This window comes from Lathamus discolor, chromosome 2 (assembly GCF_037157495.1).
Source record: "Lathamus discolor isolate bLatDis1 chromosome 2, bLatDis1.hap1, whole genome shotgun sequence".
Taxonomy (NCBI): domain Eukaryota; kingdom Metazoa; phylum Chordata; class Aves; order Psittaciformes; family Psittacidae; genus Lathamus; species Lathamus discolor.
Genome location: NC_088885.1, coordinates 92,428,788 through 92,443,771, shown reverse-complemented (window position 1 = coordinate 92,443,771; position 14,984 = coordinate 92,428,788). Strand labels below are relative to the sequence as shown.

Genomic DNA, 14,984 nt, shown 5'->3' with positions numbered 1-14,984 from the left:
GCTGTAAGTGAATCTGGTGTAAGTGGTATAAGTGAATCCTGACCATTACACAATGTTTTATCCTGTTCAGTAACACTGTTTTATAAAACATGCCTGTATTCTAGCATCTCTGGGTGAATAAGCCACATTGGACTCCGACTTCATTTGTGCTATGGGAATAAACCTGATGTCATTAATTTAAATATCAGTAACAACCTAAGTAAATCAAAACGTTAAAAAATTCTCTTTTAATTTCGTTTACAAGCATTTCAAAACAATATATCCAAGTTCTCTAAAACTGCTGGCTGTTATGTCATTAGCAGATGTATGGGATCTTTCTACACCACAGTAAGCTGTTTTATGCTTAGTTCATCCACACAGCCAAGGTTCAAAGGCTCTTAATGCAGGTTGCGGATGTTAGCAAAGCCTGCAAAGAGCATAACTCTCCATTTGTGTACCTCTTTGGTACCCAGAGCCTTCAGAATAGCTGACTTGTTTTAGATGTGAATAAGAGAACAAACTATTTTAAAGTCAGTGAAGCCACTTGTGTGCCTGCCTCTGCCATAACGAATACGGAATTGCCTTTAGATGACGGGGGAAGCTTGAGAGAAAAACCGTGATTTGCACTGTGAATTCTCCCACAGTGCTATGTAACTCTCCCTACAGCACAAAGAGGGACTTTTGCAGTCCCACTTTCACAGTTTTTCAGTCATTTGCGAGCAGGCCTTGCTCAGCCCGTTCCTCCAACACTGATGGTTCCCACACATCGCTTTATGTGTATGCATGCAGGACCATAAGAGGCAGGGATGCACCGGGATGACTCTGGCTGCCTCAGGCTCCCCTAGGCCGGCTGCGGGGTGTCCGCTCTCGGGCTGGGTGCCTCAGGAAGGCCCTTCTCCCCTCCTGTCCGCCGCTGCGAGCCCAAGCTTCTCAGGCACCTCGCCGCACTCCGGTGGCTTGGTGCCCCTCGGCGGCGGGCGGCTGCTACTGCCAAACCGGGAAGGGAGGGAGGGAGAGCCGGGCTGGGGCGGCCGACGGGACGGGGGAGGCAGTGGTAAAGTCTGCGCAGGGGCCGGGGGCAGAGGGGAAGAGATATAGGGGGATGCAGGGGTGCAGCCCCCGTCAGCGGCTGGCAGCAGCTCCCCCGGCAGCGTAGGGATGGGTACGGAATGCATCCAGGAGAAACTTGCCTGTTTCTCCGTGCTCTTTTCTCTAGCCTCCCTTGCTCTTCTTCCCCCTTCCTCGAACAAGCTGTACTTGTAGCTGTAAGGTAATGCGCCATCGCATTTGAAGGTGAGAGAAATCACCTGCATCCCGAACCCAAGCAGGTATGGATAAGACATTTGGAGTAAGTGCTGGGGGGGGGGGGCAGCAAACGGGGCTACCGTGCTTCAGCCCAAAGCCAGGTTTGAAGCCTATTCCTGGGGGCTGCCCTTCACCTGGGCTCTAGCATCCAAAAGAGAAAGAGAAAACTCCCCTGATCCAGGCATTTTTCCCTGGTCCATTTGGAGCAAAGCATCCCCTCACATAGCCTTCACCTGGGAGGGGAGACAAGGCCCATTATCCTTGACAGAGGCACCTTCACTGCAGAGGGGCAAGCCAGGAGGAGCTGCTCTGCTGATTTCTCCTGCCCACTTACATTTCCCTGGCAGATAAGGGCAGCATTTTTCTTACCATTATTCTGTTGTTGCTATTGTCATTATGGTGAGGCACTGGAACAAATTGCCCAGAGATGTTGTGGATGCCCCATCCCTGGCAGTGTTCAAGGCCAGGCTGGACGGGGCTTTGAGAAACCTGGTCTAGTGAGAGGTGTCCCTGCCTCTGGCTGGGTGTTGGAACTGGATGATCTTTAAGGTCCTCACCAACCAAAAACATTCTGTTTATCATTAATATTATTATAATAATCCTAATAATTATTTGGACTCAGAGGTGTCAGAGTTTGGGCTGAGAAAAGTCTGTTTTAACTGACCGCTTTCCAGAAGGCAAACTTACAGAACTTTTATCATAACTCTTCAGATGGAGTCTCATGAGGGAACAGGGTTTTCTCTTTTCTTATTTCTGAGCTCTTAACTAATTAGGATGAAATGACATTGTCACACAAGAAATTAATTGAATTCTGCCAGTACTGCTTAAAGTCTTTAAAGCATTCTTACCTAAATAAGCTCTTTGCTAATGCGAGCTGAATTTTGCATCTCTCAGGGCCAATTTTTCCACAAAAGTAAATGGTATTTATGCACAGGGAGGCCTCAATGCAATGCCCTCTATTGCAAGTTCTAATAAAAGGCTGCTCTGTTTTGGCTCCTTATTGGAATAACACTATAAATAACCTCTTTGTAACAAGGACTTTTTCAAAAATGGAAAAAGTTTTGCTCCAGACCCTCCTGGTGCACATTGTGCCACCATCTGGCAGATCTGGCTTTCAGGGTAGCTGCACCTCCCAGCACTGCATTCACGCTGGGGAAGCAAAGAGTGCCAAACAGGTAAAAAAAAACACAGCCTTGGAAGGAAAGGTGCCTGATGTAAAGCAACACAAAAATAAAAGCTGCACAGTTTAAGTATACTTTGGGAAGTGTCCATAGTGCTTACTGAAGCAAAAAGTCATGCTGATTTACTTTCCAAGACTGCTGGACTTAGGCTTTAGATTGGTGTATGTTGCACTTGTGGAAAAGAGCTTGGAGACATCTCTTACTTTCCTACATTAGATTAATTTTACAGAAGGAGTGCTGTTGTGAGCAGTATTGGCAGCAGAGGCATGATTGCCCTTGGAGCAAGACCAGATACACAGCTCCATGGCAGCAGAAAGATTTACCAGTGCTGAGAAAGAGATGATCTAATGATTTAATGCATTTTTTATTTAGATGGTAATATATTTAGAGTTTATATTTTCTTGCCTTTCTCCAGAAGACCCAAAGCAGTGCCATGCCTCCAAAAAGCTCACTCATCTTTGTTGTGAGTAGCTTTCGTCTTTTTCCTCCATAGTGTTTTAGTTTATCTTAGTTTTTACTTTTTCCACATGAGATATTCTTAATGAATTGGCATCTGACATTTTTTCCTTTGTCAATCAGTTTTGTACATGGTGCAAAAGCTCTGCTTGCAAGAAATTCCTAGCATATTTTCTCCCATATCTTAGTCTAACACAGGAAGCATGTTTCAGTAGCATCACAGGTAGTTAACTACAGCATGGAATGAATGACTATTAATGAAATCAGGGTGATTTCTCAATTTCTACAATTTCTATTATTGTTTAATAAATGAAAGCCAAAGATAAATTGCTGGTAGATACATTTACCACATTGAACAAGATTGTGGTAAGAGTTTGAGAAAACTGTATGAATTACAAATTCTGGTTCAGGTTACTGCCGAATTATTGTAAGAAAACTGCTGTCTCAGGAGTCATTTTGTTACTCGGCATGGGTGAATATGAACTGATATTTTTAATACTCATTGATCTGATGGAAATAACCAGGAGCACTAAACTTTAAGGTGCTGTTCTTAAGGTGTGGACATACTCAAGAAGAAGCTGGGAAGCGGCAGGGTGGTATGAACTTAACCAGCTTCAGCTTTTTGGGGTGACCTGGAAACAGCAATAACTTATGAAAAGCTGATCAAGGAAGCTGAGCCTCTTTTAAGAGGTGAAATCCCACTAAATCATGCACAGAAGCAGAAAAGCAACTGGATTGGGCAGGATGCCAGCCTAACTGGCCATAGCAGGAGGGGTCTGCAAGGAAAGTGTTTGACATGGGTGGCCCCAAAGGTGGAGTGGGCACAAAAGGCATTGTATGAGGGGTTTATGTAGCCTAATGGTCTGCCAACATCGCTGGCCATTCCCCACTTGTCTCTTCATTGGTCAGGCCATGCTTTTATATGACTAGTGAGGTTTTACCCTCTTCCCCGCCAGTAAAGGAGCTGCAGCCACTCCTGAATAATGCGACCAGAGACTCTGAGACATCATTTTCCCCTTAATGTTATGTAAACTATGGCTTATTCCCAAAGCTTTAATTTCTAGTTCAAATGCCCAGAAAAGAATGAGCCTCCAGGGAAAAGGTGTACTTTGAGAGACAGAGCCAAGACAAAAGGCAGGATGGGCCTCTAGGGATGGCTGGGGATAATCCCAGTCTCCATCTCTGGGAAAACACCTCTAGACAGACAGCTAGCATCACAGAATTGCCCAAGCTAGGGCAATTGATCATGCAAGGAATTTGACTGCTGGATACCCCTGAGGCAGCAGATGATGGTGCAAGAATCAATAGAAATGACTTAATTTCTAATTCACCCAAATCAAGAGGACTCTAGAGAGAAGGACTATTCATAACTGCCAGTAGTGATAGGACAAGGGGTAATAGTAAATCTACCCTGACCCTGAAAGAGGGTAGATTTAGATCAGATATTAGGAAGAAATTTTTTCCTGTGAAGGTGGTGAGGCAATGAACACTGCGGTTGCCCAGAGAAGTGCCTGCCCTATCCCTGGCAGTGTTCAAGGCCATGCTGGATGCATCTTTGAGCAACCTGGTCTAGTGGAAGGTGTCTCTGCCCATGGCAGGGGGTTGGAAATGGATGATCTTTAAGGTCCCTTCCAAGACAGACCATTCTGTGATCCTATGACTCCCGCTGTCAGAGTACGGTGACGGCTTCCGACCTACTGTTCACACATGGCATGCATATATTCTGTCTAAAAAAGGCATCACCAGCATGTGCAAGCTGCGAAATCTGGCATTCAGAAAGTTTAGGTGTTTGAGGACTAAGGCTGCTCATGCAATTGCAGTTTGGACTCCTTCTGCTAAAGGTTTTTTAATGGCAGCCTTAATTATTTGGTCAGATAAGGATTTTCCCTACAGAACTGCTGTGAACAGTCAGTGCTGTTAGTCGCAGTGTAGCCCTTTCTGTCTGCTGAAAATTGAAGGTACTCATTAGTGCTCCACCAGTCTCAATGTGAGATTGAGATTGCATTCTGTAAGCAACCCATTTTTGTGATAGGGATAACCTTCAGGCAAACACAGGAAGTTCTACTAAGAGAAAAAAATGTGTCAGGAGTATTTTAATTTTTAAGGATTTCTTAAGAGGGAGGCACAGGCAATGGGGTCAGTCTCTCAGCCATGTCAGCCTCTCATCTTAGGCTGAGAAAGTTGGGGCTGTTCAGCCTGGAGAAGAGAAGGCTGCGTGGAGACCTCATAGCAGCCTTCCAGTATCTGAAGCGGGGGCTATAGGGATGCTGGGGATGGACTATTCATTAGAGACTGTAGTGATAGGACAAGGGGTAATGGGTTCAAACTTAAACAGGGGAAGTTTAAATTGGATATAAGGAGGAAATTCTTTCCTGTCAGGGTGGTGAGGCACTGGAATGGGTTGCCCAGGGAAGCTGTGAATGCTCTATCCTTGGCGGTGTTCAAGGCCAGGTTGGACAGAGCCATGGGTGACATGGTTTAGTGTGAGGTGTCCCTGCCCATGGCAGGGGGGTTGGAACTAGATGATCTTAAGGTCTTTTCCAACCCTAACTGTTCTATGATTCTATGAATCTATGTCTTCACCTTAGAAAACCAGCACAGCTCCACTGTAAATCATAGTTATCTTAGCTGTCAGATTTAAACTGATAGGTGTCATGTAGGTACAAACAACTCACAATAAATATCCCAAGTGTTTACTATGACTGCAAAGCATTGCCTGTATCGCAGTGTGCTAAAACCTTTTTCCAGGGAGGAAAACCAGCATGCAGCTGACAGCTGTTCCCTTTCTGAGCAAATGCTTCTTCACAGGCACTGCCACCCTGGGCTAGCTATTTCAAAAAGGAGACAGGGGGCCTTCATCAGAGTTGATTATTGCCAGAAAGAATAAGCTGCAGCCTTATTTTCCCCTTAGCCTGATTTATAAGGCTTTTTCTATTGCCATTTGTTTGCTTGTTTTCCACTGGCCTGGCAAAGTTTGGCAAGCTCAGCGAGGTGGGAAGAAGGGGCTCATTATTTTGTACTTGAGCTTGGTGTTGCTCTCCCGCAGCTTTTTCCATACACTTCTATGGAAGACGTTGAATTTGCATGCAATCAGAATTTCTTTTGCAACTTACTTTTTACCTCTGTGCGGCTGTTCCTCTATTTGCAGGCACAGAGAGCATGCTACTCTGCCAGACTGAAGTCTGGAGATGTGAATGAATGTACTCGATGGAGCACACTGCAGTACTGCAAGCAACCACTCAGCCCAAGGGAATGAACTTTTCCCTAGCAGCCTAGGTTTTGGGCAGGCTCATTGCCCCATCAAAATGTAACTCAGTTCAGTCATTGATACGAAAAAAGAAAATATTTAAATTGAGGGTTCTTTCAATTTTCAGAATATTGCTGACTGCTGCATCTTCTCTCTCTCTCCCTCCCCCCTGATGTTTTGCTCCATTTTCTACCTGGCTCTCGGAGGAGGGGTTGTAACCATGCAGAACAACCTAAAAAAGAACTTATAGTTGTAACTGGAAGACAGCAATCCAAACTCAAGAAAAGAGCCATTCTGGTGAAGACGGGGGATGAAATGTCACTTTTCCAACATCATTCCATAGATACCATGGCACAGCAAGAAGACAAACCTATCCTTAATGCCCTGCTGCAAATCCAGTGTCAATTACAAGAGCCCAAGCAAGCTTAAGGGAGCACAAGAAGGGGTTTCCTTCACTTCTGCCAGGTTTGCAGCATATCTGCATCGCTGTGGTTACATTGCATAAAACACGAAAGCAAGAACGCGCCACCAGATAGCAAATGCTCACTAGCATGGAGTTTTACCTGAAATGAATGGTAAGTTGCGCTGTGCCTCCAGTCCCATCTCAGAAGTCATTAAAAATAAAGAGATGAGAGACGTTCACCCAGCAATTACGGAGCTGGGTTTACCACGTCCTCTTGAAGCTCACGTTGAGACATTCTGGTGAATTGAGGCCACGGGGGTGGCTGTGGAGGGCCTGTGCAGCCCTTGGGAGATGGGCACAAGCCTGGGGGAGGGAGAAGGCATCCCAATGGTGGCTTGCTGCCAGGTGGGCTGTGAGCTGTGGTCTACGGGTGTGAGCTGTGGGGTGTGAGCTGTGGACTGTGGGCTGTAGCTGTGGACTACAGCCGTGGGCTGTGAGCTGTAACCTGTGAGCTGTGAACTGTGTGTTATGAGTTGTGGGGTGGGAGCTGTGACCTGTGAGCTATGGGCTGTAGCTGTGGGCTATGGGGTGTGAGCTGTGAGCTGTGGACTGGGAGGTGTAAGCTGTGGGCTGTGAGCTGTGGGCTGTGAACTGTGGGCTACAGCCTGTGAGCTGCGGGGTGTGAGCTCTGACCTGTGAGCTGTGGGCTGTAGCTGTGGGCTGTAGCTGTGGGGTGGTCCCTGCGTGGGGCTGGGGCCGGGGGTCGCGGGAAGCCGCAAGCGGGGCAGGCCACCGCGCACCCCTTTGGCGGTGGTCCCAGCGGGAGGGCTCAGTGCTGCCGCGGCTGTGCCCGGGACGGGGCTGGGCACGACCCTCACCGCAGCCCGCACGCACTGCTCCCCTACCCCATCCCCAAACACCCTCCCGCTCCGTCCCCTCTCGCACCCCGCAGTCCCGCCGGCACCGCCCGCCCCCGGGGCCGGCTCCCCGCGCCGCCTCCCCCGCTCCTCTCCGCTCCGCTCCGCTCCGCCGCCGGCAGCCGCGCAGCAGCCCGCGGGCGGCCGCGCAGGGAGCGCGCTCCGCCGCCGCCTCCCCGCCGCCGTCGCCGCCGCCGCCATGGCGGTGCGGAGCCGCGGCGCTTGGCGGCGGCTGCTGCTGCTGCTGCTCCTGGCCGGCTCCGCCGCCAGCCCCGCGGAGGAGGGCGGCGGGCGGCGGGAGGCGGGCGGCGGGGAGCACGGCGAGGAGGCGGCGCGGTCTCATCACGACTCCTCGTACGGCACCTTCGCCAGCGAGTTCTACGACCTGCGCTACCTCTCCGAAGAAGGTGCGGCGGGCGGGCGAGCCCGGAGCGCGGAGGGAAGGCCGGGCTGGGGCGGGCAGTGGTGGCGGCACGTTGTTCAGCACGAAGGCCAGCGCCCGCCGCCATCTTCCGCCCGGGCGGCCGTCAGCCCTGCCGCTCGGGCGCCGGGTCCAAGAACGGCACCGCAGGGCAGAGCTGCGTGCCTTGCCGTACGGCCGAGCCCTCGCAGGGCTAGTGGCTCGCTCCCTGCCGGGTTGCGGCGCAGCGGCACCCCCGGGCCCGGGCATCTTGTCTCCCCGGGCGGGTGCTGGGCAGTCCAGGCCGGGCGGCAGAGCCGCGGGCTGCGGGGCTGTGGCAGGAGCACGGGGGGCGGCCTGGGACCGGGGGCTGGAGGCCTGGGGCCAGGCTCTTTCCGCGTTCCGCTGTGCGGGGCCAGCCGGCAAGGGCTCGCCGTTCGGGGTGCAAACCGCCTCCTGAAAAGCTTTCCGGGCTGCTTAGTTGAGAGGAGTCCTGCGTTCTGTGCGTTCAGAATGCTGTGTGATGTCCTGAGTGACAGCAAACGCAGTAGTCGTGGGGCTTGCGGTGGGTTTCTTTTGAATTTGCAAATGGCAGAGTCTTACTACTCCGGTTTTGTGGCTGGGCTGCACTGAAAACCAATTGTCCAATGCATCTGACAAAGAAGAAGTGAGAAGTTATGATGTCCTGTGGCTATTCTTTCAGTGGTGCTCCACTACAGGCTGCTGCAAAATTTTGACAACTTAATACATTTATGCTGCATAATTTACCCAGGCCCCTGATGCAGTTCCTGGAGGCTGTGATTTACGGGTTACAGCATACTTTCTGTCTCCATTGGCATTGTCAGGAATCTAGGAAAGTGAATCAAGGCTCCCAAATGCCTAAAACTGTAATTTAAATGTTTATTTGCAGATGCTGTAGCTAACCACAGTATTTATTTCCTATTTAGTGAAACATTTTCAGAGGACTTTCTAGTTTCACAACTAGGATTTTAGTTTTCAGTTGGCTAAGTGAAAGAACATTCTGTTAAAATACCTGTGTTCATGCAACAGACAACCTTCTACAAGCCAAGACAAAAAGGTCTGTTTGCAAATGTTCACGCTTTCTCTTTGGTCTGCTATTATACCTCAGACAGGGGATTGCTTGGAATCATAGCTCTGATTATCTGGCTTTTCTGGGTCTTCCTTCACAAGCAATGGCAGGCAATTCCCAGTTTTGATACTCCTTTACCTTTTGTTGCAGTGCGTGTTTGATTTTACTTCCAGTGGAAGATGTGTTGTAAGGTCTTTTCAGTATCCTTTCCTACAGCTCTGAATCTGGTCCCTTGCATTTATACTTAATACTGTCATTTACGGCTAAGGCCTCAGATTGAGTGCCCTTACAGATTTCCTAGGGGGACTTAATGATCTTGGTGGTCTTAAAGTTCTGCTTTTGGTTGGACTTGGGGATCTTAGAGGTCTTTTACAACCTAGTTGAGTCTATGATTCAGTGACTAAGAGTGCACAAAGAGATAGCAGAGTGGAGATCCCTCATTGTTAGTTGACTGCACTACTCTATTTCTGCTGCCTTGAGTTAACTTTTGCCTTCAGTGTAGCAAAGCCATGCTCTAGCATCCTTGTCCCTTCTTGACAAATGTAGGAAATCTGAGAAAATTTTTTGTTTGCAGTTATCAGTGTTACTTTGGTACCTGGATCCAGGGCCATCTGACCTAAGGATTGTGCATGTGACAAAATAGTCCTTCATCTGAACAGTTCAGTGTTCAGCAGACAAAGTAAATGCTGTTGAAAGCCTTTCTCTTTAGTGTTATTAGGTTTTATTCCTTTCATTTTATTTACTAACGATTTATTCTGATTATACAGGTTACCCTTTCCCTACTGCTCCTCCTGTGGATCCATTTGCAAAGATCAGAGTAGATGACTGTGGAAAAACCAAGGGATGCTTCAGGTCAGTCTGAGATTCTATGATCAGAGTGCAGATACCTTTATGTTTGCAAATGCTGACCGATTGCATTGGAGACTTTGGTAAATGTTCCATGTTAATTTTAATAAATGTTTATTACTTAAGAACATACTTTGTAGAAATGAATGATATTATTTGAGGAAACTATATTATTTAAGGATATACATCATACTTATGGACCTACAGCTATTTCATGTTTCTTGTGTTTTCATGAAGCACTTACAAAACTGGGGCTAGGAAGTGTCAACAGAGTAATAGTGCCTGTAACTAATGGCTTGCCATGCTGTTTAAGTACTATACAGTCTTACACTAAAGGAGTAAAAATTGCAAACAATTAATGGTACTCTGTGTTTAACATCATATAACATGTTTTGCTGCCATTATACCAAAATGCATTATTTTATTTTCTTAATTAATTAAATTAAGAAAATTAAATTAGTGTGATTAAATTCCATAGCAGAAATTTGTAAGGAAAAGTGACATGTATTTCCAATTCTATTTAGGTATGGTAAACCTGGATGCAATGCGGAGACTTGTGACTACTTTCTAAGTTACCGTAGAATAGGAGCTGATGTTGAATTTGAGTTGAGTGCTGATACAGATGGCTGGGTGGCGGTGGGATTTTCCTCAGACAAGAAAATGGTAAGACATGTACAGTTCTTGCTGTTGACAGTGTGCATGCTTTTATTTGCTAGGATATAAATGGTTTATATTGGATCTGTTAGAAACAGAGCATATAAAGAAAAATAGACTTACTGAAAACAAAGCACTGTTTGGTAGCCACCCTGGGAGCAGAAGCCAGGCCTACTGCTTCCCAGAAAATTGCCGCATCGTTCCTAAGATGTCCTTTCCCTTCTTCTCTGAGAAGTACAACATTCAGTAGTGCTGTTCAGTATTTCAGTTCAGCTCTGGATGTCTGAATGTTACTAGATTTTTACCTTTTTGTTAGAAAAGTCCCCAGGGATAAGCCATTTCATGTGGAAATAACCTGTCCTGCTTTATATCAGTGATACTTGGACAAAGGGCACATCAGGAACTAAATAGCAAATAATTTTATTCTTCAGTAAATCAACTGACTTTCAGTGGTATAAATGTGACTTTCACTGTTAAGCTGGGGAAATAATTTTGTTTCTGTGTTTCTTCTTGTTTCTTTTGTTTACCTGTGTGTTGTTCCAGGGAAGCTACAAATGTGTCACAAAAGTATTCCTGCTAATTTAAACATATGTACTCTAGAAAACAGTCTTGTTAAAATCCCTTCTGTCTCGCCTGAATTTTATGTGGTTTGGTTTTATGCTTATTCCTGTACTTATTTTGTCATTCAAAAGCTTCACTTTTCATTGTGTTTCTGTAAGCAAAACAGGAGCTTGTACTGTGTGAACTTTAACAACGTGAGCAATAGACAACTTAGGCAAAGATGTTTTATCTATGATCCTTGGTAAAATGTTTAGGATTAAAATGCAGCTCATAATGTAGGTGCTTGTATATAGAAATACTACTGAGTATATAAAACAATACTGAGTCTATGTCCTAAATCACAAGTCAGAGGACAGGACTGTTTCTCGCACAGTTGTAAGCAGTAGTCAGAAAAACACTGTGAGGGCAGGTGCTTTTCAGTCCATACAATATATGTTTTATTATGAGACCGTAAATAAGCAAAATAAAGGTAGAAGTCTATTGTGTCATGAAGAACGATTCATGTCACAAGAAGCAGTTCATGTTTTTAATGTTGTGAGGATCAGTTTTACAGCCAAATTTTGGGAAGATTTCAGATGCCTGGAAATGCAAATACTGAACAGGGTTTTCAAAGCAGCTCAGCACCTTTGTTTTTCCCCATGCCATCAGAGATCGTGTAACCAGTTTGTAACTGATATATCTGCAGCAGATCCAGGGTCTCACTGCCTGCATCTCACCAGCCCCTTGGAAAGCAGGTATTTCCTTTTGTTCCAGACACACCAACCAGCATGTTAAGTCTCGGCTTCTGATAAGAAGAATAAAGGAAGTGTAAAGTAAAACGTTTTGCTTCCAAATTTGCTGCCTATGTGGTCTAATGTCCATCAGTCAGCTGGACTAAAACAACTAGCATCTGTCTTCCTGTCTTTTCCCCCTGCTGACTTCATCCTTTTTCATAACTTCCAGGATGTTTTGGTGTTCTCAGATGTGCAGGCTTTAATGGTAAAATGACACTGGGTCAAAACAGCTGAGCTGTGGGAAGTGGGCTGTGCTTTGGAGCCGTAATCAAAATGGTGTGGCCTGGATAGCTACAGGAATTCAGGAAAAAAACCCTATTTTGTGTCCTTAATAGATTTTTTTAAAGGTCTGTGACCTATTTCTTTGTCTCAGGTAACGTTATGCTTTTCCACTTGCAGGCTTTTGTGCCCAGGTGGGATTTTGTAATGTCATTCTGTTAGCTGAGATTCAGAATACCTTTTTCTTTCCTTTTAGGTTTTTTTTTTTTCCTATGTGAAAACAGATTCATTTTTTCCTCTTTGTACTTAAGAATGAGGGTTTTGTGCTCAGATGTATAAAGCTTAAACTTGGAGAAAGTTATGGAGGGTAAGGATAGGCTCCAGAGAGAAGCTGGAAAGGTTGAGGTGCAGAAATTGTTTGAGCATGTGTTTTAACTAGTTGTCCCCTTTTTCCTTCACTTTTGGCACATCTTTCACAAATCCACATAGAAATATTCCCAAATTGATGAAATACACCCTTTTCCTCTCCTTTCCCAATACAAAAGAACTGAGAGGTGATCACACTAGCAAGCATCATGTCTACCATCAGCATGACACATTAGAAAGATTAATATTGGAGAAGTAGGGCCTGTATTTAATATGGCACTGATACCTGGGATAGTAAGGGTAAGTAAATATTACTATTCACTTTGCGTCTTTCAATCTGACCAAAGACCCGTGGTTAAGGAAACAAGTATTTGTGTAATATAACTTAGAGGGAATGAGAGCCCCAGTTCTTGATGAGTTTTAAATAATTAAAATGATGTACGTATATGAGGAAATGCTTTGTGACACTTCTGTTTTCCTTCTACTAATATGTGTCATATAGGGAGGAGATGATGTCATGGCTTGTGTTCATGATGATAATGGAAGAGTCCGAATACAGCACTTCTATAATGTCGGTCAGTGGGCTAAAGAAATCCAGAGGAATCCTGCTAGAGATGAAGAAGGGGTTTTTGAAAACAATCGTGTGACATGCCGATTCAAGCGTCCGGTGTACGTTCCCCGAGAGGAAACCATTGTAGATCTGCACTTGAGTTGGTACTATCTGTTTGCTTGGGGTCCAGCAATTCAAGGTAAGCTGATTTCTGTGTTACTGGCATCACTGAGGTGTCAAAACTGATAAATGTCTTTTAGTTACATTATTCTTACTAGATCCCCTTTTTGTTAATGAACTAAAATTCTGGCACCATGAGGCCTGAAAATAGTTAAAAAGGAAGACAAGGTAAGTAACAGAGTCCTACATGTCATGTTTTCTTGACTATATAGTTATTACCCCCACCCCCCAAAGCTAAATTTAGAAGAACTTCATAACTAGAAAATCTGAATTCCTTTGAAGGATGTTTATCCTTTACTTGAATTTCATTTGTTTCATTCAGATGTTTAATTTTTGAAAACATATAAATGACCCTGCTCACTGTAATATTGCATGCTTTGGGTTTGAAAATTACTTGGCTGTCTACCTGTTTCTTTGGTAGAGTTATAGAAAAGAATGCATCTGATGTTATTTCTTTCTGCCCTTACGTGTTAAAGGTTCTATAACCCGTCATGATATAGACTCACCACCTGTATCAGAGCACGTTGTCAGTATTTACAAGTATGAAGATATTTTCATGCCATCAGCTGCCTATCAGACCTTCTCTTCTCCATTCTGCTTGCTCCTCATTGTTGCACTGACCTTTTATTTATTGATGGGAACTCCGTGACTGATGTAAAACAGCAAGAATTTGTCAGTGGAAGTTTCTCAGGATGGACAGCTATATGGATGGACAATGCATTTTTCTATTGGAATTTATATCACACCACCATCCTCATCTAGCTGCTTTTGAATATAGTTAAGCTTCTCAGAAGAATGAAATAACCATCTCCTTCGAGTGGCAAAGTGGTGACAAATCATTTAAGAATAATCAGTGAACACATAGGAGAATATTTTCAGTGTTGTAACTACTTGCTTAAAGAAAAGGAGACTTGTAAAATCAATGTGCGTGTGTGTATGTGTGCTTGGGAGGGGTGTCTGTATCCGTGTTTAGGAGAATTTAGTGATGGGCATCTTATCACATAACAAAATTACCTTCCAAATTGCTCCCAGAAGTGAATTTGGGAAAACATTATAATGCTGTTTGGTACTTCTGGAGCAGACAGCACAACTCCAAATGCATTTTCTGAACTTGAGATCTGGATACTGACACAGCAGTATAAAACTTGCCCTTCAGTAATAGACAGTTCTCCCAGGTGTTTTTTATATCTGTTAAGGTTCACATGACCTGGTACTCTACAAAACTAAACTTGCATAATCAAGCATTAACATGATATTTTTCAATGGCAAAAAGGTGACAAATGTCTTTCTTTATTGTAATAGTGTTTAAACAGCCTTCTTGAAAGAAATGGCTACTTCTTTTCTGAGTGATATAAAGTTATTTAAACAAGGGGAAGGGAGAATACAGTAATGGTAATTTTCCATACATAGGCTAACCACGTGTAAAACATACAGAATATAGAAGTTCCCAACAAGCCATAGATTAAATCCCAATAGATTAAATCAATTTTTCTCTTTTTATGAAAAACGCCAAACAAAACCAAGCAGTGATTTTGCTAACATGTAAATATATTTTTAAGCAGTCACGTAATAGTATGAAGAAATCTGTTTTTCTGTGTTGTATGCCTGTATATCCTGTTCATCTTAAGGATGAATATGAGCAGCTGGTGTTAACTTACATAGAAATGGAAATACAATTGTGATTATTTGTAAGGAAAGATAGGGATTAATAAGAAGAGCAGTAGCTTTAGTTTCACCAAACCATTGCTAAAATGTAGTTACTATGGAAAAAGGTGAGGTAAAGAGGAAATACATTAGATTTTTTTATCACTAATAAGTATTACAAAGATGAATGCTAAATATTACAGAAATGAAAAG

The 14,984-nt window shown here is 44.6% G+C and overlaps 1 protein-coding gene across 1 annotated transcript; it reads left to right on the top strand.

Annotated features, from left to right (window-relative positions):
• The first annotated feature begins 7,687 nt into the window (after positions 1-7,687).
• FRRS1L (ferric chelate reductase 1 like) lies at positions 7,688-13,859 on the top strand. The gene is made up of 5 exons (XM_065669320.1): positions 7,688-7,895; positions 9,746-9,830; positions 10,349-10,487; positions 12,900-13,146; positions 13,604-13,859. The coding sequence occupies exons 1-5, from the start codon at positions 7,688-7,690 to the stop codon at positions 13,774-13,776; spliced, it is 852 nt and encodes a 283-aa protein (XP_065525392.1). The 3' UTR covers positions 13,777-13,859.
• The last annotated feature ends 1,125 nt before the right edge of the window (positions 13,860-14,984 follow it).